The sequence below is a fragment of the Cyprinodon tularosa genome, unplaced genomic scaffold, assembly GCF_016077235.1.
Source record: "Cyprinodon tularosa strain WSP-4 unplaced genomic scaffold, ASM1607723v1 ctg232, whole genome shotgun sequence".
Classification (NCBI taxonomy): Eukaryota; Metazoa; Chordata; class Actinopteri; order Cyprinodontiformes; family Cyprinodontidae; genus Cyprinodon; species Cyprinodon tularosa.
Genome location: NW_024038870.1, coordinates 396,747 through 421,788, shown reverse-complemented (window position 1 = coordinate 421,788; position 25,042 = coordinate 396,747). Strand labels below are relative to the sequence as shown.

At 39.2% G+C, this 25,042-nt stretch overlaps 1 protein-coding gene across 2 annotated transcripts in view; it reads right to left on the bottom strand.

The window, feature by feature from the left end:
* Window positions 1–22: 22 nt before the first annotated feature.
* Window positions 23–25,042, bottom strand: part of cep290 (centrosomal protein 290) — a 92,581-nt gene continuing 67,561 nt past the window's right edge. Inside the window, exons 46-54 of one of the 2 annotated variants that reach the window (XM_038286915.1) lie at window positions 23,551–23,685; window positions 12,557–12,643; window positions 12,271–12,435; window positions 12,068–12,190; window positions 11,812–11,981; window positions 11,043–11,184; window positions 6,652–6,716; window positions 4,100–4,173; window positions 23–462 (exon numbers count right to left, since the gene is read on the bottom strand). In XM_038286915.1, the coding sequence (XP_038142843.1) occupies window positions 218–462; window positions 4,100–4,173; window positions 6,652–6,716; window positions 11,043–11,184; window positions 11,812–11,981; window positions 12,068–12,190; window positions 12,271–12,435; window positions 12,557–12,643; window positions 23,551–23,685 (1,206 nt within the window). In that variant the 3' untranslated portion in view covers window positions 23–217. The remainder of the gene's footprint in view (window positions 463–4,099; window positions 4,174–6,651; window positions 6,717–11,042; window positions 11,185–11,811; window positions 11,982–12,067; window positions 12,191–12,270; window positions 12,436–12,556; window positions 12,644–23,550; window positions 23,686–25,042) is intronic. The other variant, XM_038286916.1, reaches the window with a different exon arrangement.

Below are 25,042 nucleotides of genomic sequence, written 5' to 3'. Positions count from 1 at the left end.
TGACTAATACAGAAAAGAAAATCTCACAGATCAACATCAACAAAACTACAACTTTATAAAAATGAACGATGTTTGAAAAAAACTGTAAAAATAGAAAAAGTGCTGTTTTGCTAATAATATATACTAAGTGATCTAGAAATGCAGACCTGAATTGTATTAGGTCATACCTGCCTGATTGCATCACATAAACATAACAAAAAGGCACAAAGACCCTGAGTTAACTGATGGAAACGCTGGGCATTTCAGCCTCCACCCCAAACCGATCGCACACCTTCTTCAGCTGCTCCTCCAGCAGAACATTCTTTTTCAGCTCTAAGTTGTAGTTGTACTTCAAGTCCTCCAGCTCCTCAAAAAAGTTTGGGTCGAAGTTCTTGAGCTCTTTCCGTAGCCTTCTCAGCTCGGCTTGAAGTTGAGATTTCTCGCTTTCAGCGGCTTGAAGTAGCCTTTTCAGGTTCCCAGAACCTTTTGAAGACAACATCCAACATCAGTTATGTGCTCATCTACGTATGCTATGTAGCCTGATATATACTGGGTTACCCCTTTAAATTATTAAATCACACATTTCAATCATGGTGACAGATACCACTAACGAGGTGTGCGGACTGATAACATTTTAGATCAAAGTGAATAAATGAGGGTGAACAGATGCTGAGAGGCTCAGTGGGCAAGGAACCAAAATAAACTGGAAAAAAAAAGTTTGAAAAATAAGACATTTCATAATATTAGTCTGAGTAAGTCTTATTTGATACAATGGTGTATTAGAGCCATACTCATTTTTTTTTTATTAGAGACTAAAATTGTAACATTGACATTAAAGGAATCCACAGCAAGTTGTAACAAAACACTTTATTTTAGAAATATTTATTACCTCCACCAATGAGATCATGTTTTTGGTCAAATTTGTGTGTTTGTTGTCCGCCTGTGTACAGCATAAGTTATGAATATATTTTAAGAAATTTTACCAAAGGTGCACCTCACAAAATCTGGATGCAGGAATTAGTTAAAATTATTATTTTTTTTTACATTATTTGGTGGAACAAGCAGTTCCACACTTAAACAGAGGGTGGCAGCAGTGACTATTGACAGCTTTTTAGCATCAGAATAAAAAAAGTCCAGAGGTATAATACTGAAGACAAAATACACAGGAAAGGTGAGCCATGCCTCGCCAGAAGTCATGATCTGCTGATCAAATAAGAAAGCATAGTGAATGAGTGAGAGCAGAACAAACACCAGAGGCTTCAGACACACACTATGCCTTATTTATGAACTTACAAAAGGATTTAAAGGAAATATTTACCAAAGGTGCACCTCATGTCAAGGAACAATTCATTCAAATTTGGTAATTAAAATAAAAATAAACAAAAAAAATAAACAAGTTTGGTAATGATCCAGATCATGTGTGAGTTTAGCTATAGATCTAAGTCACAATATGGGGTAAATTTTTCAGCTTGGTGGAGGTCTGCGCTCAGAGTGTTTTTTTTAGGTTTTTATTTAAATATAATACAGCAAAAAATACTGCAAGCTATTTAAGTTTAATACATTTAAATCAAATATTGTTACAAGGATGCTGTCATTTTGTTTACGTGGCAAAGTCTTCTGGTTTAATAACATATGCTAGGTCCTGTAGCGCTAGCTCCATACAGCAAATACAGCAATGAGTAACATTAAACCTTTTCAGTTTGAACTGGAGCATGTTGAATTTAACGACAATGTCGAAATGACAAGAGGTGATGAAGATGAGGAGGACCACATGGAGGAAGAATGGAGAGTGGTCTGAAGAAGCTGGTGTTTGTGTGGCTAGCCGAGATTAAGCACTGTGCTACAAGCTCCAGTTTCTAACTGTGGCTGTTTTCGGTTAGCATTGAGATAAAAACATTTTCTCAGATACATCAGTGAAGTGTTATGGTGCATTCACATCAAAAGCGACCTGGGGGACAAAGCATCTGGTTTCTGGCAAAGTCTATGTTGGACGGCATCAAGCAGTGTGGAGAGGTCCTGTGTTGGTTGAGGCATCCAAAAAAGAAATCGCAACTTTAGCAGCTTGAGGCTGAGCGTAAACCTATCAAAGAAGTTGACACAGGAGTTTTCTGAAAGAAAGACACTACATGCAGCTGTGAGCACTTCTGCAGAGCTGTCCGCATCTAAGGAATGAATAAATAAATATAAAGGGGATGAAAACCCAGGATAATGGATATTGAATGCACAGGGGGGTATGTGATAACTATTACTCCAATAGTCACTAGTCAATGAAAAATATTTGATCTTTTTTTTATTCTGGTACTTGCACTTTTTATCATAAAACAAGAAAAAATGCTTTGCATTCACTTTAAGCCGCTACCGACAGCAACAGGAAATCCCTTGAAGCCTGGCTCACTATAGGGAGCTCTCACTGGGGACTCCCAGCACGGTTGCCCCCTGATATACCGAGCTCTGCCGCTCTGAACCTGAACGTTTTAGTAGGACCATAACCCTGATGAACTGATGACGTTTTGAGGTAAACTTTCTCACTTAAAAATGTTTAAAACTACCTTTATTCCAATAACCTGACTCCGCCAGATGGATTTGCTCCGCATATCCATCTGGAAACCTTCCGTTGAAGTAATTTTGGGAAGGGGTGAAAATACTGGTTAGCTGATGGCCTATGTTGGTGATAGACGGGCCAAATAAACCAATCAGATCAACGAAGCATATGGCGTACTAACAGAGCGACAAGGAAAACACAACCACAAGCAGGCTACTCTTGCCGACACCAGTCGGGAGAAGAGCAAAAACATCTTTTCCTCTGAGAAAAGCCTCCAGAGCAGTGTTTTGCTCTTCTTTCAGTGAAGAAATACTCTGTAATTCCAATAAAACTTGCTCGATAGCCACGCTAACGCTAGTTTTATCGGCTGAAGCCGCCATGTTCTTTAGACTGAACTGTCGCGCTTCTCGTTGCGTCACACCTCAACCCGCATCAAAGCCAACGCTGATTGGACGTTCGTTTGGTGAACGGCTCCATTTTTTTTTTTATGGAGAGTCTCCAGACTGATCTGCGAGTGAAACCTTGAAAGCTCGCGAGATCAGGATGGTCTCATGAGGCTAATATTCCAACTCATTAAAGCTAGAAATTCTATACTCTAGATTGCAAAGAAAGAACAGAACAGTGTCGAATACCCTAAAGTGTCAAATTTATTTACTTGTTAATGTTTAAATTGCATTTAATGTGAACACGCATTACGACTGAAACATCGTCAAACAACGTCATTTATTATCTTCCAATTCAATTTTGATTTCATGTTAGCTTCTGCAAATGGTATTAGCTCTATCTAATATACTAAACAATATATCACCAGCCGTTCAGGTATTTGTTTCAACAGATATCTCTTTCATAATGTCTGATGAAAAGGCAGCAACAGAGTGCTATTTTCTAAATTTACACCATTGAAAATGATAAAAAGATACCTAAAGTCCTAACCGCGACATCAACCCAGCATGCATTGCGCAGCTGAAAAAATGGCAACCTCCACGAGTGAAAGAAGCATCACATTTCTGAACTAATTATGAAGTCTTGCGTTACACAAACAACATTTTTATGCCAATAGGAACATTTGTTAAGGCCAACATAAATAATAGATCCCTTTAAAGCCGGGCATACACCTTGTGATATTTTCAATTGTTATATGCAGCTACAGCTCAAACTATACATAAAACCGCAGGGTTTAAAAGTTCAAGGCTCATGATGCATGTTCTCACACTGTGAGACAATACTGCAGGATACGAAAACGATGTGATGCTCCTGACTCTACGTGACCATTCTGGGGATTGCCCCATTCTTGAACATGGCTCCTTGCCAGTCAGTGCATGGAGTGAGTTTGGTCTGGAAGAAGTAAACAGGCCTAAATAAAGTCCTGCTCTAACTAAGGCACGTTAACGTTTTTGAGATCAGAGAAGGCGACCAACATCACTGTGTACGCACCCCTTGTAGAGGCTTTAACAGATTAAAAACTTAGATGTAAGTAAAAAAAAAAAAAAACACTTCTAGTCAGATCATGGTTAAAGTAATCTAATCATGAAATGTTGGTTTTGTAGAGCATTAGCAGGGGGACCTAGAAAGACTCACCGGGTTCTGGACAAGCTTCACTGTCCTGTGCAGCATCTTCATTCAGCTTCTGTTTTAGCTTGGCATTTCCCAGTCTGCAAACAAAGAACATTTACAGCAAAACAGACAGGATGGAGAACTAAGCTGTTCTTTATATCCGACTGTGTCAGGATGTTTTTCATGCAGCCTGCTCTCCGATTTCTTAATTTAATCTCTAAATTAGGTGGTTATGGATGGGTGGAGATAAATACAGGGAAATCCTGGAAGGAAATTTAATAGAGGATGGAAAAGACTTGAGATGAAAGTGGAAGTTGACCTGTCAACATGAGACCAGCCATGAGCCTTCATCAAAGCTACAAGGGAATGGTTTAGATCCATTAGCCAGTTTGACCGGGTCAAAACCTGGATCTAAATCTAACTAATAAAAGATATTGACATTTGTTGATGCTCTCTCTGTAACCTGAAAAAGCTTAAGCTGTTTTCATTCGAAGGATTGCTGGTTCAAGCCCCAGCCTTGGCTGTCAATGTGGCTACTATACTACTTAACCAATATTTTGGGTAAAGTGACCAATTTCTATTGGTCTGCCGTTTTACCGATATCCATTATTTAAAAACACTACCAAATTAGACCAAAGAATTCGTTGGACACATAACTACCAACCATTTCTGTAAAATTCAACCAATTTTTAGCTTGTATTTTCCAGTCTGTTTTCAGAGTGTAGCTGTGTTGAACTGTCTATTCCCCCTGCCTTTTTCTGGGATTCTTTATAAATAAGGTTTAATTCTATTAAAAATAATATAATCGGCACCCCTCTAAATACAGTATAATTGGTTTTCCCTAGAAGGTGAGGCTGCATCTGACTAAAAAACCTTTGTGTTATGTTTTGTTTGTTTTGTTAGTGTTTTGATCAGGACTTCCCATTTAAATCCATTAATAAATCAAAAAGGTTTGTAGGGCTGCTCAGTGGTACAGTGGGTAGCACTGCTCCATTACAGCAAGAAGGTTCCAGGTTAGATTCCCAGCCTGAGGTCTTTCTACATGGAGTTGGATGTTATCTCTGTGCATGCGTGGGTTCTCTGGCTTCCTCCCACAGTCCAAAAGTTAACTGGCTTCTCTAAATTCTCCTTAGGTGTTATTGTGTGGATGAATGGTTGTTTGTCTCTGTGTTGCCCTGCGATGGACTGGCAACCTGTCCAGGTTTACCCTGCCTTTCACGCATAGACAGCTGGAGCTGCACCAGCACCACTCGCAACCCCAGCTGGGATAAAGATGGATGGATGGATGGATGGATGGAGGGAGGGAGGGAGGGAGGGAGGGATGGATGGATGGATGGATGGAGGGAGGGATGGATGGATGGATGGAGGGAGGGAGGGAGGGAGGGAGGGAGGGAGGGAGGGAGGGATGGATGGATGGATGGATGGATGGATGGATGGATGGATGGATGGATGGAGGTTTCTAGAATTTCTTTAATCTCCGTAATATTGCAAATATTAGAAATATCCTGTCCGGGGGTGATGCTGAGAAACTAGTCCATGCATTTGTTACTTCAAGGCTGGACTATCGTAATTCTTTACTATCAGGAAGACCAAAACTCTAGTCAAAAGCCTTCAGCTGATCCAAAATGCTGCAGCCAGAGTTCTGATGAAAATGAAAAAGAGAGATCATATTTCTCCTATCCTGGCCTCTCTTCATTGGCTTCCTGTTAAATCAAGAATAGAATATAAAATCCTCCTTCTCACATATATCAGAGATCTTAGAGCAAAGAAACAGATTCATAAGCAAGTAGGAGAGAAGTAATTGAGTAATTGTATTTTAGATTAAACTGCTTGTGTCAGAATTTATTATGCATGTGAAATTTTTGGCAGAATTCCAACCTTATATATTAGCCTCTAGATGTACAGAGTCTGTAGGAAATGTGTTGAAATTACCTACTCTGGTGCTCAACACAAATGATCTCTACACACTTAGGGTGGTATTAAAAGGAAAAAATGAAAACAATGTATTTTACTCCCACTTCACCATACTGTTCTACATTGTTTTGGTCTATTACAATAAAGCACACTGAAGATAAGAAAATAAAAAAAAATTAAAGAAAAAAATTGCACATTTTTCAATATCATTTTCAGATTTGGAGATGTTCGCCACTTTATTTCAGCTTCGCGGGGCTGAGAATATTAAACTTAACTGAACATCTAATTCTGGATTATTATAATACTGCTCCCTAGGCGACCATCAGCTTGAATAGAAGCATTTTTATCAAATTAAGCATAGACACATAAGAACATTTTCTCCCATTCTGCCCTGTTTGAGACCACGCTCTAAATACATTCATCCGTCCTGTAAGGGCCAAAACAAATGAAATAGATCATCATATTATTATTTTCTTAAGACAGAAAATCTGCGCTTGATGGAAGAAAAAAAAATCAGGAATATGGAAAGAATGTTTTAACACACCATTTGTAGGGATATGCACGCATCGCTGCAGATGAAACTGAGGGACAGGTGTTAATATATGGTGTAAAACATCATAAAAGTTTCAATTTAGTAAACAATTACTTTGTAGTGAACATACCGGACAGCTTGGAGCTCCTTAGAGGGTCCCACGTCAGCTGCGGGAAACTTCTGTAACATGTCGACCTGAGGAGTAACAAGAAGAGGGTTAAACACCCCGTGATTTGAGGGTAAAACCTCATCAGGTTACTGTATTGTATTTTACAATGACACAATGGCTTGGTATTTTAATTTTGTGATGTAAAGTGGATATGTCTCCATCAGTGAGTGTGTACATGATTTCCTTTTGTTTTGATCTGAAGGTAAAATATGTTTAAAAACTAGAAATTCACTTTGTGGTTAAAATAACATCATGATGCTACAATAACCATGCATGACAGCTGGTAAACTATTTTCAAGACGAAAAATCTCCTTTTGACTCCTCTGAACATCATTCGAACTTTAAAGGGGGACAGTTGTGTACTATAACCAATCTGATTGCAGACAAAGGCTTTCTAAATAAATTAATACCCCCCTTTATTTTATTTCTGTGTTTTAATGTTGTTTATGCACAATTTGTTAGCAAATATAAGTGATATTTACTACAAGACCACATGATCGAGGTACGATGCAACGTATGTGTGCAATAAGTAAACAAAGAAGTGATGGAGCCAGGAGGGGGAATAAAAGAGGAAAAGTTCAAAGTCAAGTGTGAAAAACGTGATTGGATGCCAAGAGGGATGGAGCAGGAGAAGGACTTGTAATAAAAAGTTGGCTGCTGAGTCGATGGATGCATGAGTAAATAGAGGCAGTAGATGGCGATGGTGTACAACAATGTTCATGTCTGATGATCATGAATGGAGAAAACATTTATATTTAGGCAAAAAATAAAAAAAAGAACAATACCAGTATGAAGGATTATTTATTTAAACAAGGGTTGGAACATAAATAGTGCATTTACACCAATCGTGAAATCACCAGCAGTTTGCCTGGCCAATATGCAATTCACACAGCGGGAGATTTCACATGGCAGGTGAAAGGCGCCACCACCTTATCCAGTCTGCTGGTTGTTGGTTTCATCTTAGCATGGTGTAAACAGATTTTACAGAGGGAGTCACGGTACTGCATTTACTTTGAAAAGCTGAGAAAAGCCGCTCGGGTCCCTGGGTCAGAGACGCTGCCAGATCAGGAAGTCCAGCAGCAGCTGGATAACAGTCGCTTTTCGCTGAGCATAAGGTAAAGTGAGGCAGTGTTTTGAAGCTCAGACAGAAGCAGTGGAAACTCAGAGCAAGAACCCAACAGAGAGAGAGAGAGAGAGAGCACCAGAACCAGGATGATGTGTTTGGCTATGCCCCTCCCGGAACGAAGCAACCACAGCGGTAGATCGGAGAAGCCTACCGGGCCTACAGAGATGGAAGGATGACGACGGTACATCGTGGAAGACAGCCGGGAAGGAGAGAAGGGGGAGAGGGCTTCATCCATATGGCATTTTTAAAAGCCCACTATAAACTTCCCAAGAGCATTTCCTACTCATTATTTGTCAACATTATTTTCTCTATCTTCCATTTTAATAAAGAAAAAAGCTTGTCCCCACGACTTTCTTCAATGTAGGTCACTAGCCTCGTGAGACCATCCTGATCTCGCGAGCTTTCAAGATTTCACTCGCTAATCAGTCTCGAGACTCTCCGTTGAAGAAAATTTGGAGCCGTTCACCAAACGAACGTCCAATCAGCGTTGGCTTTGAGGCGGGTTGAGGTGTGACGCAACGAGAAGCGCGACAGTTCAGTCTAAAGAACATGGCGGCTTCAGCCGACGAAACTAGCGTTAGCGTGGCTATCGAGCAAGTTTTATCGGAATTACAGAGTATTTCTTCACTGAAAGAAGAGCAAAACACTGCTCTGGAGGCTTTTCTCAGAGGAAAAGATGTTTTTGCTCTTCTCCCGACTGGTTTCGGCAAGAGTAGCCTGGCTGTTAGTACGTCATATGCTTCGTTGATCTGATTGGTTTATTTGGCCCGTCTATCACCAACATAGGCCAATCAGCTAACCAGTATTTTCGCCCCTTCCCAAAATTACTTTAACCGAAGGTTTCCAGATGGATATGCGGAGCAAATCCATCTGGCGGAGTCAGGTTAGTAGGTCACAGCCACATCTAATCCCTGACTGGTTTTCCGACGCAATGTAAACAAAAGTTCAGATTTTTTAAACTCCTGTTTATTTTGAATTCGCCTCACTAGAATAGTGACCTTACCTTGCTCTGCATTGAAACGCCCCAGAGCCGCCTATGTTGAGGGCTGAATTTAGCATTTTTTAAATTTGCATTTGCACCAAATGTGAATCCAAAAATGCAAAAAAAATTAAGTCTAAAGCATTAATTTTGGTTATGGATCACATAGAATTTCATGGAATTGAAAAAAAAAGAAAAGAAAAAAAGAACTTAACTGCAACTTTAGTTGTTATTTATACAAAAGTCCCAACAGGAACCTCTGTGTTTGCTGTTTATTGTACACTTGTAAATCTGACACACAAACAGCATCACAAACATTGGTCCACTGGGAGTATTCAAGCTTAAAAACCATCTCAATCCAACAGAAGTTACTCTGTAACTATGGTTCTATGAGTTCCTGGATGACTACCAGTCACACCGGTCACTCTGAACCCCTCATTTAGGGGATCCCAGGAGAATAAAATAGAGAGCAAGGAGTTCTACCCACTGTTTACTGCTACTGGCAGTCAGAAAGTAATGAGCCAGGACTCCTGTTACTGCAGCACAGACGTTCACAACCCCAATGTCAGCGTCCAGAGTTGCAGCACACTTACTTCAGGCCAGCTGACGAGTTATAGAGTCACATAGTACACAACTAAGTCCCTGGTAAAATGAGGTGAAACATGGATTGTTGGTCCTACTAACTGGCTTAAGGGTAAATATTTGCCTCAACGTTATCTTTGTCCTCATTACACCAAATGCTGCATGTTGAAAAGCATATCTTAAGCTCTGAAAGGCAAGCGTTTATGCACAGATCTACTGTCTTTATCTGTATTACATATGGAACTTTATCTTCCCCTTTCAGCCAACATTAAACATGTAAAGGTAAAATTTTATGCCTCGTTGCCATATCATTTGGACCGTATTTAATGGAAGGATTTGGACTATATTTAATGTCAATGTACTGTTCACACTTCTATAAAGGCAGCTTTTTAAAGTTGCATAATATATAAGGGCTTTCTGGAAAAATAAAACAAATGATTATAATTTCAACCAATATGATAGTTGAAACTAATAAAATAATTAAAAACAATAAATCAACTATTTGTGCTCAGTTTGCCCAATAAATTTGGATATGAAAAGGTTGTTTATTTTGATTTTCGATTAAAATACAATCAATTGATTCAATTAATTTAGTAATTCATAAAATTACCCGGTAACTCGAACACACTTTCTGTTTTTTAATAAGCACAATAGTCTACCTGGGCCCTTAAATGTGACCCGTCTTAACGGGCTGTCTCGCATTAATCTGAACCCTATATGTGAAGATTCTCAGTCATCCAGTTCTTGGTCGAGCTAATCTGAACCCACCAAGTCAATGATGTAACACTGACTTATGAGCAGTTTGTTTTTTCCAGTTCATAGCAGGATAGAGCCTCAGCGCTCGCCGGCTTGTTCCAGTTCTGCTATTTCAAAAAGGACAGCAAAATACTTTCCCAAATGGTTTAGATCTAAACTCCCCCCCTTCAGATCTTCTATAAATTTTTTGGACTTCCCCAGTGAACTGATTATTGGTCAATCTAATAAATCCAATCCAACAAATCTTGTTATGCTGGGAAAGAGAAAAGACCCGCTGCAATCAATCATGGTCACTAACAGGAAGACAGCAGGCCTTGGTTTCACCAAGTCTTTAAAAACTTTCTGTAGCCTTTAGCTCCACTTAATAGACTGCTTTCAATGGATTTGTGAATTTAAGCCTGTATGTAATAACTGCCTTTGTGTAGATCAAAGGAAGATATGTGTACTCAAATTTAATTATTGCTGTGGCCAGTTCTTGTATTTAAAAAAAAATCCTGCAGCTGTTTGTTATGTAAATGAAAAGAATCGCCTCATTTTGCTTTGAAACAGTGAATCCAAAGATTTAAAAAGGACATAGAGAACAACTGTGAAAAAGGTTCATAGAGGAAACGCCTGAAAGACGACCTATTGATAAGCTCATCTGCCAGAAGCATTTGCCTCTTCAATATCTCACCAGTATAAATCAAAAGAAAATCCTCTTTAGTATTTCAGGCAGATGTTCTCATGAGTCCTGCCATCCTCCAGGCTGTTCATCCTCAAACTTGACCTCAAACTGAAGCCCAACCGTAAAGCTAAAAGAACACTGCAGTTCCTCCTGAGTCTTTAAGCCCAACAGCAGTTGGTGCTTTGCTCGATGCTGATAAAATGATGACCTTGTCTGTTCCAAGTCTCGGCCTGATCAATCTGTACCTGATCTTCCAGGTGTAGCACCCTCATCTGAGCCCTTTCCTCCCGTTCCTTCGCCTCTTTGAGCTGCCGTTTGAGTTCAGACACGCTGGAGGTCTTCTGGGAGAGCTCCTTCTCCAACTCCTTCATCTTGTTCTCGAACATCCTGCAGGAGGATATCATAACACATTTTGATTTCCACATTTTGTGGTAATAAAAATGAAAACAATGTCAAAACTTTCTGTGATCATGGTCTAAATTGATGAAGGTGAAAGATACAATTTCTTTATTTTTATTTTTCAAAACAAAGCACCCAAAATGGGCTGATGCATTTCTGTTTAGATGCAGTCAAACCACATTTTTCCAGTATTATACTTTGGGTTTTGTTTCCAGCAGCTTTGTACATCTAAAGACTAAAGTGCAACAAGTCCAAACGTGTTCTGGGTGTCGAAACACTTAAACGCAGAAACTTGGATATTGGGTCAAACTCTAGTCAAGATGCTTTTGCACTTCGAAGCTCTGGATGCTCAACTCTCCGGTCCTTTGCTCTGCAAAGTAGAGAGCAGCTTGGCTTTATTTGCTTAAATGAGTTGGAGGTTTTAATTTGAAATTTTTTTAGGCTGGTAAGTCCACCTCAATGTTATCTATAGACAGTTCATAAGGATTAGGATCCTGCTTCAGATATACCACAGGCCTTTAGAATGTTCCTGGGATTATTCCTGGGACTAATTTATTTGTGTGAGAAATTATTCAGAGCTTGCAATATAATTAAGTAACCCTCAGATTTACTGACCTGGTTATAACGGTGGCCTTCGTAGCTTTGGTGTCTGATCCCACAGCTACAGCTTTGGACAAAGCTGCATGCAGTCTTTGTTTGGTTTCTTCCAGCTCTGATTCCAGCTTTTCATTGGTTAGCTCCAGACTCGTCTTGGTCACCCTCAGCCTCTCTGCTGCCTCCATTTCCTGTTGCAGCATATCATCCAAAAACATTTAGGGTAGATTTTATATGGAAACAGTGGCGACTAAATCAAACTTTGCATTCTAGCTACCCTCTTAATCTCCTTGCGAAGACGCTCGTTTTCCATCGCTATCTTCTCCAGTCCTTTCGTTTTAGCTTCCAGTTTTGCACCAAGCTCAGCTTCACTTTGATGCTTGAGCTTCTCGTAGTCAGCCTGAAAAAAAAAAAAAACTCCTTCATTTGCAGGAATAAAACACAGATAAATGTAAAGTGGAAAATAAACAAGATGATCACCTTCAGTTTTTCATTTTCCTTCTCCAGGGCTACGACTCTGCTTTGATTTGGATGCACGCTAGATTTCTTCAGTGCCTCGTTTTCTCTCTGGACTCTCTCCACCACCTTTTTCATCAGCCCAATGGTCTTCTCCAGCTCAGGGACTGTTTTCCCACTATAACCAGTCTGAAGAAGGACAAACATATAATGTTGAACCTTCACTGAGTTGCCATTTTCCATGTCAGCACCTCTAATTTAAGATACATAAAGGTTGTTACGGCATTACAACACACCACAGCTTACTTACCCCTCGTATATGTGCCAGTTTTTTATCTACCTCTGCTTTTTCCTGTTTCAGTGCCGTGCACATTTCCTTTAGGTCTGCAACCTGATTCTAGGGAAACAGAAAAACTTTTACGGTCATGGTAAAGGTAAAGAAAGTATGGCTTTTTTGGATTCTAATATCACATCTGACCCACTGATCCTTAACACGGGCATACCGCAGGGTTGTGTTCTCAGTCCCCTTAACAAAACAAATGTTTTTGTAGCATTTAAAGATGACAACTCATATCTAACAATTCGACTCACTAGAGAGAAGTCTGGACACAGTTTTTTTTAACCCAGAACACCAGCAATACCAAAAGGTCCTGGTGCACTAGACCAGCGGTTCCCAACCGATGGTTCTCCTACTCCTAGTAGTCCGTGAGTGCATTGCAAGGGGTACATGAACATATTTTATTTCTAAGGTAGTAAAATAAAATAAGGCTGGGATCTGTTTTATTTTCTGAGGACCCAATTGAAAAATTAAGCAAGCTTTTATCAACCAAAAAGTACATTTTTCTTATTTGTTTGTTTGTTTTTGCCGTCGTTCCTACGGGATTCTGCAAAAGTTTAATTTATCAGCTGGCTCCCTTGGTCGCTTAACATACGTCACGCACTCCGTTGCTCTTATTGGTTGTAGGTCTATCCAATTGAGTGCAGAGGCATTTTTTTTCCTGGTTCGTTCCAAACACGCCCCATAATCACAGCTCTATGGAGCAGTATCAGACTCATATTCTGACTAGAATTGAGTAGGACTACGTCAGGCTAATGTGTTGGAGCGCCTACACATTTTTTTCTTTTATAAATACTTCCAACATCCCTTTATGGGTATATTATATACTACAGGGTTTCCCACAGTGGGGGTCAGAGCCCCCTGGAGAGTCACAAGACACTAAGTGGGGGATTCTGAGATGGTTTTCAAAGTCATTAAAATGTGATCCCTGAGTATATCATAAAACACATAAATATGTATGTGCTATAAAAAGTGCATGTATGTTATTTTATTTATCGAATACAAATTTAATATTTCATAATAAAAAATACATATAAAATGATACATAATTAAATATAATTCCCAAAATATATATTAATTGAGAAATTAAAATGATTATTTCCCTTTATATTCTGAATAAAGAAAGGTAATAAAAATATAAATATCGTACATACAAAAAACTATTACATTTTTATATGTCACCTTAAATCTTTTTTTTTTACCATCCACTATATATCTGGATGCACTATATATACTTCATGCACCTTTTCCTCCTTTGTGCACCTTCTGTTTGTTTATAAGAGTCGATGTCAAAAGTGAATTTCTCCATTGTGGGATCAATAACGTTCTACTCTATTCTATTCTATATGTACTTTCAGCGCTTCATCAGACTCTTGCACTAATTTGGGGGTAAAAGGCTGAAATGTTTGGGTACCCCAGATAAAATCTGTGATATTTTGTATAATTTTTCTAACTGTACAAATATTCTGCTAAGGATGCTCGTTTTTTTTAAATGTTAGTCTCTGTTCTATTTGTGCATTTTGAGCCGACGTCTCAGCAAAAATAGTTTCATAGTGACAATAAAGTCTTTATAACTTCAAAGTCTGTGAAGCTCATTATGCTGGAGTGAGAAATATTACTCACAACAAGAAATCACTTATTTAACAATATTCTCCCTGAGAGAACATTCAAGCAAATTCACTTCAAATGCAATGCATCTTAAGAGTTTACAGGCCTCAAACTGCATGTTATAAAAATGAAGTTCAGAACGGGATAAGGACTAAACAAGCGAGGCTTGTTTGGTAGGGGTGCCAGGAGAAAGCGTTCATATTTCAAATTAAAATCAAGCAGCACAACTGAAGCCTCTAAAGGAACCAAAGAAGAAACAGGACTGCACATCAACAACCTCCATCTGTCAGACAGCTGAAGTTTGGCTCATGAAACAGAGCAAAGCCTCAAAACAAAGAAGCAAATCGACAACAGAAAGACTAAAATGTCTTGCAGGGGTCCTGTCTGAGTCCGCTGGTGTGCAAACAAATGTTGTAAAGAAGAGTCCCGATTCCTTTGTGGCGATGTAATAAATTGAGACGCTGCAAAAACTGTGATATTGGTAAAGTCAGTATTTTTTAAATGAATTGCATTTTGCTCTCTGTTGAGCATGTAAGGAAGTCAAACCGCCAATAGAATTAGATGTTTTACATTTAAAATGACAAAAAACATCTCCATTATCTTATATAAAGGACATCAACATTTGCAGATCACCAAATTAACCAGCAAATAAAAATTAATTTAAAAAGTCTTGAGAGTAACTTTGCTGTTTTCTGTGATTTCTTGATTTTTTTTTCACATACAAGTTTTTGTTTTGTTTTTATTACTCTTTTTCAGGATTAGTTTAACATGTGGCATTCATTTTAAACTGCGCTCTACAGATCACATTCTTTTCACTGGAAGTTCAACACAAACTCACCTTTGATCAATAAAAATGTTGCAAAAGTGTCACTAGAAACAAATAGAAATGCGTTTTTGCTCCCCATCTCCCAAAAAATTTATAATTGTTTTTTTTTAGAAATAAAATAAATGCTGATGAAGGTTCTCAGTCATCCAGGTCATAGTCATTCCGTAAAAATTCAAAAAATATCCACTGGACTTGGTTTTCAAGATTTGAAGACGTTTCGCCACCTCTCCAGGAAGCTTTCTCAATTCAAATGTCTGGATCCGCAGTGAGTTTGAGTCTTATATAGACAACGCCTTGTATCGCTTGGAAACATGCAATGGAAACCGATGAATGGGTCGTTAGTTCCAACGTTAGCCTGTAATATCTGAACCTGTCTATGATTTCTAGGGGTCGGTCGTTAAAGGGGGGATTGTCATTAAGGGGGGGGATTTTCTCCTGTAATACCTGAAACCTGTCTATGATTGTTAAGGGTTGGTCGTTAAGGAGGTATTGTTCACCGGCTGGAGCGGGTAGGTCCCTCGTTCCTCTGTGATGGGGTGGGGGGTTTGGTGATATCTGGAAGGGATCATGTCTATGATTGAATTGTATGTTTTTGGAAGCTGGAATCTGAGTCCACCACCTCTGTTTAAAGTTGGTTTTTCTCTCTTAACATAGATGGCTTCCTTCACGCCCCTCTCAAACCACCTATTTTCTTTATCCAGAATATGGACATTCTGGTCCTCAAAAGAATGTCCTTTGTCCACAAGGTGTAGGTGTACTGCGGAGTCTTGTCCAGAGGCGGTCGCTCTTCTGTGTTGGGCCATGCGTCTGTGGAGAGGTTGTTTGGTTTCTCCAATATAAAGATCAGAGCATTCCTCACTGCATTGAAGAGCATATACCACTCCGCTCATATTTGGTCTGGGGGTTTTGTCTTTCGGATGCACTAGCCTTTGTTTAAGGGTTTGGTTTGGCTTGAAATGTACTGGGATCTTGTGTTTGGAGAAAATCCTCTTGAGCTTTTCAGACACTCCAGCAACATAAGGGATTGTGATGTTTTTGCGTTTAATTTTCCCATCGCTGTCTTCTGTTGCGTGTCTTTTGGATTTACTTGCTGATTTGATAAAAGCCCAGTTTGGATATCCACAGTTTCGGAGAGCATCTTTGATGTGTTTCTGTTCTTTTTGCTTCCCATCTGTTTTAGTAGGGACATGTTCTGCCCGGTGTTGTAAGGTTCTGATGACTGAGAGTTTGTGTTCCAGTGGGTGGTGTGAGTCAAAAAGAAGATATATAATCTGCAAGTTTCCTAAGCAATTTCTCATACTCACGCGTTATTCCAAGGGTGTCTTTCCCAAAATGGAGTGCAATATGCTGATGAAGGTTCTCAGTCATCCAGGTCATAGTCATTCCGTAAAAATTCAAAAAATATCCACTGGACTTGACCAGTATCTTCTTTTTGACTCACACCACCCACTGGAACACAAACTCTCAGTCATCAGAACCTTACAACACCGGGCAGAACATGTCCCTACTAAAACAGATGGGAAGCAAAAAGAACAGAAACACATCAAAGATGCTCTCCGAAACTGTGGATATCCAAACTGGGCTTTTATCAAATCAGCAAGTAAATCCAAAAGACACGCAACAGAAGACAGCGATGGGAAAATTAAACGCAAAAACATCACAATCCCTTATGTTGCTGGAGTGTCTGAAAAGCTCAAGAGGATTTTCTCCAAACACAAGATCCCAGTACATTTCAAGCCAAACCAAACCCTTAAACAGAGGCTAGTGCATCCGAAAGACAAAACCCCCAGACCAAATATGAGCGGAGTGGTATATGCTGTTCAGTGCAGTGAGGAATGCTCTGATCTTTATATTGGAGAAACCAAACAACCTCTCCACAGACGCATGCCCCAACACAGAAGAGCGGCCGCCTCTGGACAAGACTCCGCAGTACACCTACACCTTGTGGACAAAGGACATTCTTTTGAGGACCAGAATGTCCATATTCTGGATAAAGAAAATAGGTGGTTTGAGAGGGGCGTGAAGGAAGCCATCTATGTTAAGAGAGAAAAACCAACTTTAAACAGAGGTGGTGGACTCAGATTCCAGCTTCCAAAAACATACAATTCAATCATAGACATGATCCCTTCCAGATATCACCAAACCCCCCACCCCATCACAGAGGAACGAGGGACTTACCCGCTCCAGCCGGTGAACAATACCTCCTTAACGACCGACCCCTAGAATCATAGACAGGTTCAGATATTACAGGCTAACGTTGGAACTAACGACCCATTCATCGGTTTCCATTGCATGTTTCCAAGCGATACAAGGTGTTAAGTTGTAAGTAGCAGACTGTGCATGTATGAGATGTAAGGAATGGGAGGCGGGGCTAGATCTGGGTTTTCCTTCTTCATAGAGTTGCATGATGAGCGCGGGAGCGCATGTTGTAAACTGTTGATGGCGACCATTAAAGTGTGGATATTAACGTCAGCAGTGTGATTATTGAGCCAACATTGGTAGCAGAGGATGGCCGCTGCTGGAAATTACAAAGTTCCCCCACCGTTCGACGAGAAGACGTCTTACGAAAGTTGGAAAAATGAAATTGAAATCTGGAGACTTGTTACCGACTTGGACAAAAAGAAGCAGGCCCTGGCGGTTACCCTGTCGCTATCAGGAAGAGCGAGAGAAAGCGCGCTGGAAATCGCTGCGGAACATCTCAACGTCGATACAGGAATGAGTGTTCTTTTAGACAAGTTGGATTCAGTGTTTTTAAAAGAAGAAAAAGATCGACAGTACGAAGCTTACACGGAGTTTGACCGGATCGACAGACGCGGCGACACGTCCATGATGGATTACATTATCGAATTTGAACGACGGTACAACAAGTTACGTAAGTTCAAAATGGAACTACCGGATGCAGTGTTAGCATTCAAGCTATTAGACACCGCGGGGCTAAACGTTAAAGACAAACAGCTAGCTCCTACCGCCTGTTCCACTGTAACTTTTGACAACATGAAATCGGCTTTGAAAAGAATCTTCGGTGATAATGTCTATCCTCCACAAGAGGGCGACTCAGCCTTTTTCACCAAATACACAGGCAAGCGTGAACGGAGTTCAAACTCAGAGCAAAGCTCAAGAACAGCTGCAGGGACTAATCCACTCGACAAATACGGGAGAAGAACTAAATGCGCAATATGTCAGAGCACTTTTCACTGGGCAAAAGACTGCCCCAATAAAAGAGAACATGAGAAGCTAACAAATGTTGAGGGATCAAAAGACAACGTTGAGGAATGTAATATTACTCTGTTTTCAGACGAATCCACATCTGACACACAGATCTTCATGGTAGAAGCTTTGGGATCTGCTGTGATTGACACTGCCTGTACAAGAACTGTGTGTGGTAAAAAATGGCTTGCAGATTATGTAAGTGGATTGCCTCAGAGAGAATTAATGAAGATTAAAGATGAAAAAAGTGCAAGACCTTTCCGGTTTGGGGATGGAAAACTGGTGCAATCCACAAGAAAGGTGACTATTCCTGCAACAATAGGAAAAACTAAATGCAACATTGAGACAGAAGTAGTTCCAGCAGATATACCGATGCTTTTGAGCAAAACATCACTGAAGAGAGCGAGTGCTGTTTTAGACATTGCTCAAGACAAAGCAATGATGTTTGACCAACCTGTAAAACTTGAACTGACATCTTCTGGACATTATTGTGTAAATTTAAGAAAGGAAAGGATCAATAATGAAAGCCAGTTTAAACAAAGTGAGACACCAAATGATGAAGATGAAATTCTCATTGTGACAGAAAACATGGCAACAAAAGAAAAAAAAACAGTACTGCTAAAGCTACATAAACAATTTGGACATGCCTCAGTTGACAGACTACAAAAGCTCTTATCTTGCTCTGGCAACACCGATGATGAAAGCATTACAATCCTGAAGGAAATTGTAAAAAACTGTGAAATATGCATCCGGTACAGTAGAGCAAAACCTAAACCTGCAGTGGGTTTACCCATGGCTTCAACGTATAATGAAACTGTAGCGATGGACTTACATGAGCTTGAACCAGGTTTGTGGTATCTACATGCCATTGACCATTTTACAAGATTCAGTGCAGGGAGCATCATCACCACAAAAAGACCCAAAGAGATAGTGAAGCACTTTATTCACTGCTGGATAAGCGTTCATGGCCCACCACGCAGATTATTCACTGACAATGGAGGTGAATTTAATAACGAAGAAATAAGAGACATGGCTGAACATTTTAACATTGAGGTTAAAGCCACTGCTGGATACAGTCCATGGAGCAACGGCCTACTGGAAAGACACAATCAGATTCTCACTGAAATGCTACTCAAGGTAAAGAGAGACAACAAATGTGACTGGAAAATGGCTCTGGACTGGGCTTTGATGGCAAAAAACAGCATGCACAATGTACATGGCTACAGTCCATATCAACTTGTTTTTGGTCAAAACCCAAACCTGCCTTCAGTTCTAATTGATAGACCTCTAGCATTGGAAACTGATGTCAACACATGGATGGGTCATCACACTGCAACACTGCATGGCATGAGAAAAGCCTTTGCTGAGGCTGAATGTTCTGAGAGGATCCGAAGAGCCCTCCGAAAACAGCTGCGACCCACAGATGACAAATATGAAACAGGAGACAAAGTCTATTATAAACGTACAGACTGTCAGGAGTGGAAAGGGCCAGGTGTGGTTATTGGCCAAGATGGTGTAGTAATATTCGTCAGGCATGGTGGAACGTATGTCAGAGTACACCAGTCTAGGCTGAGAAAAATGAATGAGACACAAGAGAAACTAGGGGAAAGCGAAAGCAAAAATCCATTTAAAACGGATGACCACTTTTCAAAGACACCAGCAGCGGTACTTGATGAAGAACATGACTTTGAAAGTGAACATGAGGAGGAGATGGCACCAACAAGCAATGAATCACTTGGTGTTGCAGAAAACAGTGAATCCTCCTGTGATCCAGTACAACCTGAAGGGGATGGTCTTCCACTGACACACACAACTGTAAGTGAAGGAATAAAACTAAAAGCTGGACAAGGAATTAAATTTACAGACAAAGAAACAGGTAAAAAATATGCTGGAAAAATAACAAGCCGTGCAGGGAAAGCCAGTGGGAAACACAAAAACTGGTACAACCTAGAATATACTGAGCCAGAGGAAATTGCTGGATCTACAGGATCCATTGATATGGGACAAGTAAGCAACCTCGAAGTGGTTGAAAATGTCAAGACCAATACTTACAACAGAGATGAAATATTAGTAGTGAACGAGGATATTTTCTCACACGCTAAACAAACTGAACTTGAGAACTGGAAAAGAAACAATGTATTTGTGGAGAAAAAAGATGAAGGTCAGAAATGCATATCAACGAGGTGGGTGTGCACACTCAAGAAAACACAAGTAGACATAGTACCCAAAGCAAGACTGGTTGCAAGAGGCTTTGAAGAAATTAACATTCAAGAACTTCCTAAGGATTCACCCACTTGTTCCTCTGAATCTCTAAAGATGGTTATAGCTGTTATATGCCAAAATAAATGGAAGCTGAACTCTATGGACATCAAAGCAGCCTTTTTGCAAGGTAAAGATTTAACACGGGATGTGTATCTCCGTCCGCCTCAAGAGGCAGAGAGCGAAGGAATCGTATGGAAATTAAATAAATGTGTCTATGGCCTGGCAGATGCTTCCTTGTTCTGGTACAACAAGGTGAAAGAAACCATGCAGAAGCTGGGAGGAACTGTGTCAAAAGTTGATCCAGCTGTCTTCTACTGGCAAGATGATTTCTGTAAGGTGACAGGAGTTCTTGCATGCCATGTAGATGACTTTGTATGGGGTGGTTCAGACATGTTTTCTTCAGCTATTATCCCCCAACTGAAAACTGCTTTTCAAGTTGGAAGAGAAGAACATAACAGCTTCAACTACATTGGAATGGAGGTTCATTCTCTGCAGAATGAAATCAGAGTACAACAGCGTGCATACATTAAAAACCTACAGCCCATTCATATGGATCCCATCAGAGCACCACAGCGGGAGGCTCCATTAACAGACACAGAAATGGACATGTTAAAATCCAAGATTGGACAGATTCTGTGGGTAGCAAGACAGAGCAGACCTGACATCATGTGTGACATATCTATCTTGGCGTCAAACACAAAACATGGTACAATTCAAACATTACACTCTGCAAACAAACTGATCAGAAAACTTAAATCTGAGGAAGTTACCCTTAGATTCCAATGCTTGGGAGACAGCAAATACCACAAGCTAGTGGTGTTCAGCGATTCCTCAATGGGAAATCTCTCAGATGGAGGGACACAAGGAGGACATTTTGTCATGCTGATGGGAGAAGATGGAAAATTTTCACCCATATGCTGGCAATCCAGACGGATTAGGAGAGTGGTACGTAGCACGTTAGCTGGAGAGACTTTAGCACTAGCAGATGGAATTGATAGTGCTGTCTTTCTTGCTACACTCTATTCAGAGCTCATGGTTGGTGATGGCACGCGCAACATCTTACCCATTACCTGTGTAACGGACAACCATTCCCTCCTTGATGCTGTCAAATCCACAAAATGTGTAACTGAAAAGAGACTCCGGCTTGAGTTCAGCAGCATCAAAGAACTTATGGGTTCTGGGACAATCCAAGAAATTATATGGACACCTACCAAAGACCAACTTGCCAACTGCCTAACAAAAGTGGGGGCGTCTGCCCTTGGACTGCTGAGAGCCCTAAGTGAAGGGAAATGGCAACTTAAAGATTAAAACAAACAAAAAGACTATTGTTCCTTACATAAGTTAAGTTCAAGTAAATGTAGTTAAAATAAATAAAGTGACTATTGTTCCTTACATAAGTTAAGTTCAAGTAAATGGAGTTAAAATAAGTAAAGTTAGAATGCTAAAATTTCTTTAGCCTGTTATGTGTTCTTTAAAGAAAGAGGGGAGATTGTTAAGTTGTAAGTAGCAGACTGTGCATGTATGAGATGTAAGGAATGGGAGGCGGGGCTAGATCTGGGTTTTCCTTCTTCATAGAGTTGCATGATGAGCGCGGGAGCGCATGTTGTAAACTGTTGATGGCGACCATTAAAGTGTGGATATTAACGTCAGCAGTGTGATTATTGAGCCAACACAAGGCATTGTCTATATAAGACTCAAACTCACTGCGGATCCAGACATTTGAATTGAGAAAGCTTCCTGGAGAGGTGGCGAAACGTCTTCAAATCTTGAAAACCAAGTCCAGTGGATATTTTTTGAATTTTTACGGAAATAAAATAAATCATAAAATATGAACTTTAATTTTCCAATAGAAAGGGGTCATAGGGCCTTCACCCTGACATATGCTTGTGTTAAATTTGAGCAGTACTGGAAATCCCTAGAGGTCCTATATGGAAGTATTTGTTCTGTCCTGTGCAGATATCTTATTCTTTAACTGATATAATTTCCTGTAGTTACAGTGGGTCTTACCGACCGTGATGCATAATTGAACGCATCTCTGTTACTCGTCCTTTGTCATTACAAATGATCAGATTTGTGACCCTGCATTGACCTTGTCTACTACCTTTAATCTCATTGTTTTTCCTTATCTGCTTATCGGTTCCTTGTAAAATTTAATTAACAAAAAAGTATAAAACTATAAAATATAACAAAATAAGTGTAGAAAAAATAAGATATATAAAAAATATACAAAAAAAGGTCATAAAAATCAGTTGAAAAATGTAATCTCAGAAAACAGCAAAGTTACCCTTAAAGCTTTTCTTTCACTAAAAAGAAATGTATCATAGTGTTATTCTTGATTGTCTTTTTTCTCATTTCCAAAACGACAAACGGCTTGGCAACAATAACTGAATAAAATTCAGTCAATAAAAATGGTTAAACAAGCTTTCAAATCATAGGGTGCACTTAGTTTTTTCTCCATATATTTTTCTTTTTCCGTTTTTTCATTGAATAATGGATCAAAGTTAGCTTATAAAGTTATCCCTGTTTGTTAGTAGCTAACTAAAAAGTGGTGTAGTAGCAGCTTTTTTTACCACTGGTTCTGCCCTATTAAAAATGTTTTGAAAATGAAAAGAAAAACATTTAGAGCTTTGAAAAGCTGCTGAAACCTTTCTTACCATGTGACCCTTTTAATGACTGCTGATTTACATCCTGTCTGATTCCCCCAACAACGACTCTACAATATCCCAGTATGTAAAACCCCAGAATCAAAAGGTGTTTGTTCTTTTCCCATGACTCTTTTTCCAATTGACATTAATAGATGGTTGCTGAAGATCAAAGAACTGACACAGTTTTCACAAAGGGCTTCTTCAATTTAACTCCTTTGCCAAAAGGAGCAGAACTATCTTTCTGAAATGCAGCTTGGTGTTTCTTTACAAAGACTAACTGTCATTGCCAATGAATTAGACTGTTATCTTCTCTAAATATGTTCTGATTCTACAACTTCACATAATCAAGATTAGCATGCTGAAACCAGTTCTAAGATCAGTATGTCTTGGCATAAGCTACATTACAGTTTGAGTTGTACCTTCAGCCTTGGAAGGTCTTTGCTGGCCTGTTCCAGCTGAAGGCGCAGCTCCAAGTTCTCTGACGCCAACTTAAGGTTTTCTTTTGAAAGGTCCTGGTCTCTCTGCGATGGAGTTCCGGTACCTCGTCCAGAAGTCTAAAGAACCACAAAACATTAGAGTGAGCCTGATGCGACAAACTGTTCAGTACGGACAAAGAGCAGCAAAGGGAAAAAAGCTGCAGGGAGTACAATGGAGATTGTTTTAACACTCATAAAATATTCACAATCCTTTGAGCTTTTTCCACATTTCCTTAAATTAAAAACACAAACTTAAGCTTTTTTTTAATGGGATTTTATGTGCCAGACCAACACAAACATGGAGGGAGAACTGTCCAGATTTTTGAAAAGAGATGTGTTGTGTTCTCATATGTGGGAGTGTTCCCAAACATCTGAGCCTGACTCTAAAATAACATGGCAACAGACTGGCCATCCCTTAAAATACATAAAGAAAACATATTTGTGTATGCATTTATATTATAATTATTTTACAGTATTCATAAATATAAACTGAAGTAATCATTTTCATTTTGGAGCATAATGACATTTAAATTCTTAACTGATAATCTCAAATTCATTATTTTATGAGATGGTTAATTTAGCAATTTAATGAAATATTTAATATTAGAATCATGTATTAGATAAATAAATATACATGAATTATTTCTCGGCACAATAGCATACATGTATTTTACAATCAGTTTTGGTCCTATATATACCTCAGGAATCCCATCTTAATGACTGAAAACCATCTCAGACCTCTCCTCTAATAGTCCTGAACAGTATTCAAAACACATAAAAATTTCTGCACAAGCCATGAGGATGATGCAGCAGCATCAGGAGGAAGTCCCCGTGGCCATTTAAAACACTAAACGGGGAGGAAAATGCAACTGCACATCAACTCAAACACATCACCCCCACTGTGATGCACGGTGGTGGCAGCTAGGAGCTAAAAGAAACTTCTAAAACATACTGTTGGCTATATTTGTCAGTATTTTTGCCTGTATCCATATTGGCTGGTGTGCCAATATGCATTCTCTGATTCATTAGTACATTCACCATGCCTCGAGATCATGTGATGATATATATATATATATATATATATATATATATATATATATATATATATATATATATATATATATATATATATATATATATATATGTGTGTGTGTGTGTGTGTGTGTGTGTGTGTGTGCATTTGCTACTTCCTCTATTTCTTATCTATTGTTGGTGTTTTGTTTGATTTATTTAATAAAGGTTTCTTTTTTGTAAACCTGCAATGAAAATAACTGGCCAAACCCAAATAATTACCGTACTTCACTCTATATTTATTTCTAAATATAGTGTTTATTTAATATTTTTTATTGAAATCATCATTTTAAATGCATTTTTAATTATTTAACTGTGAATTTGACATTTTTATTATACTTCTTTTAAAAATTATATAATTATC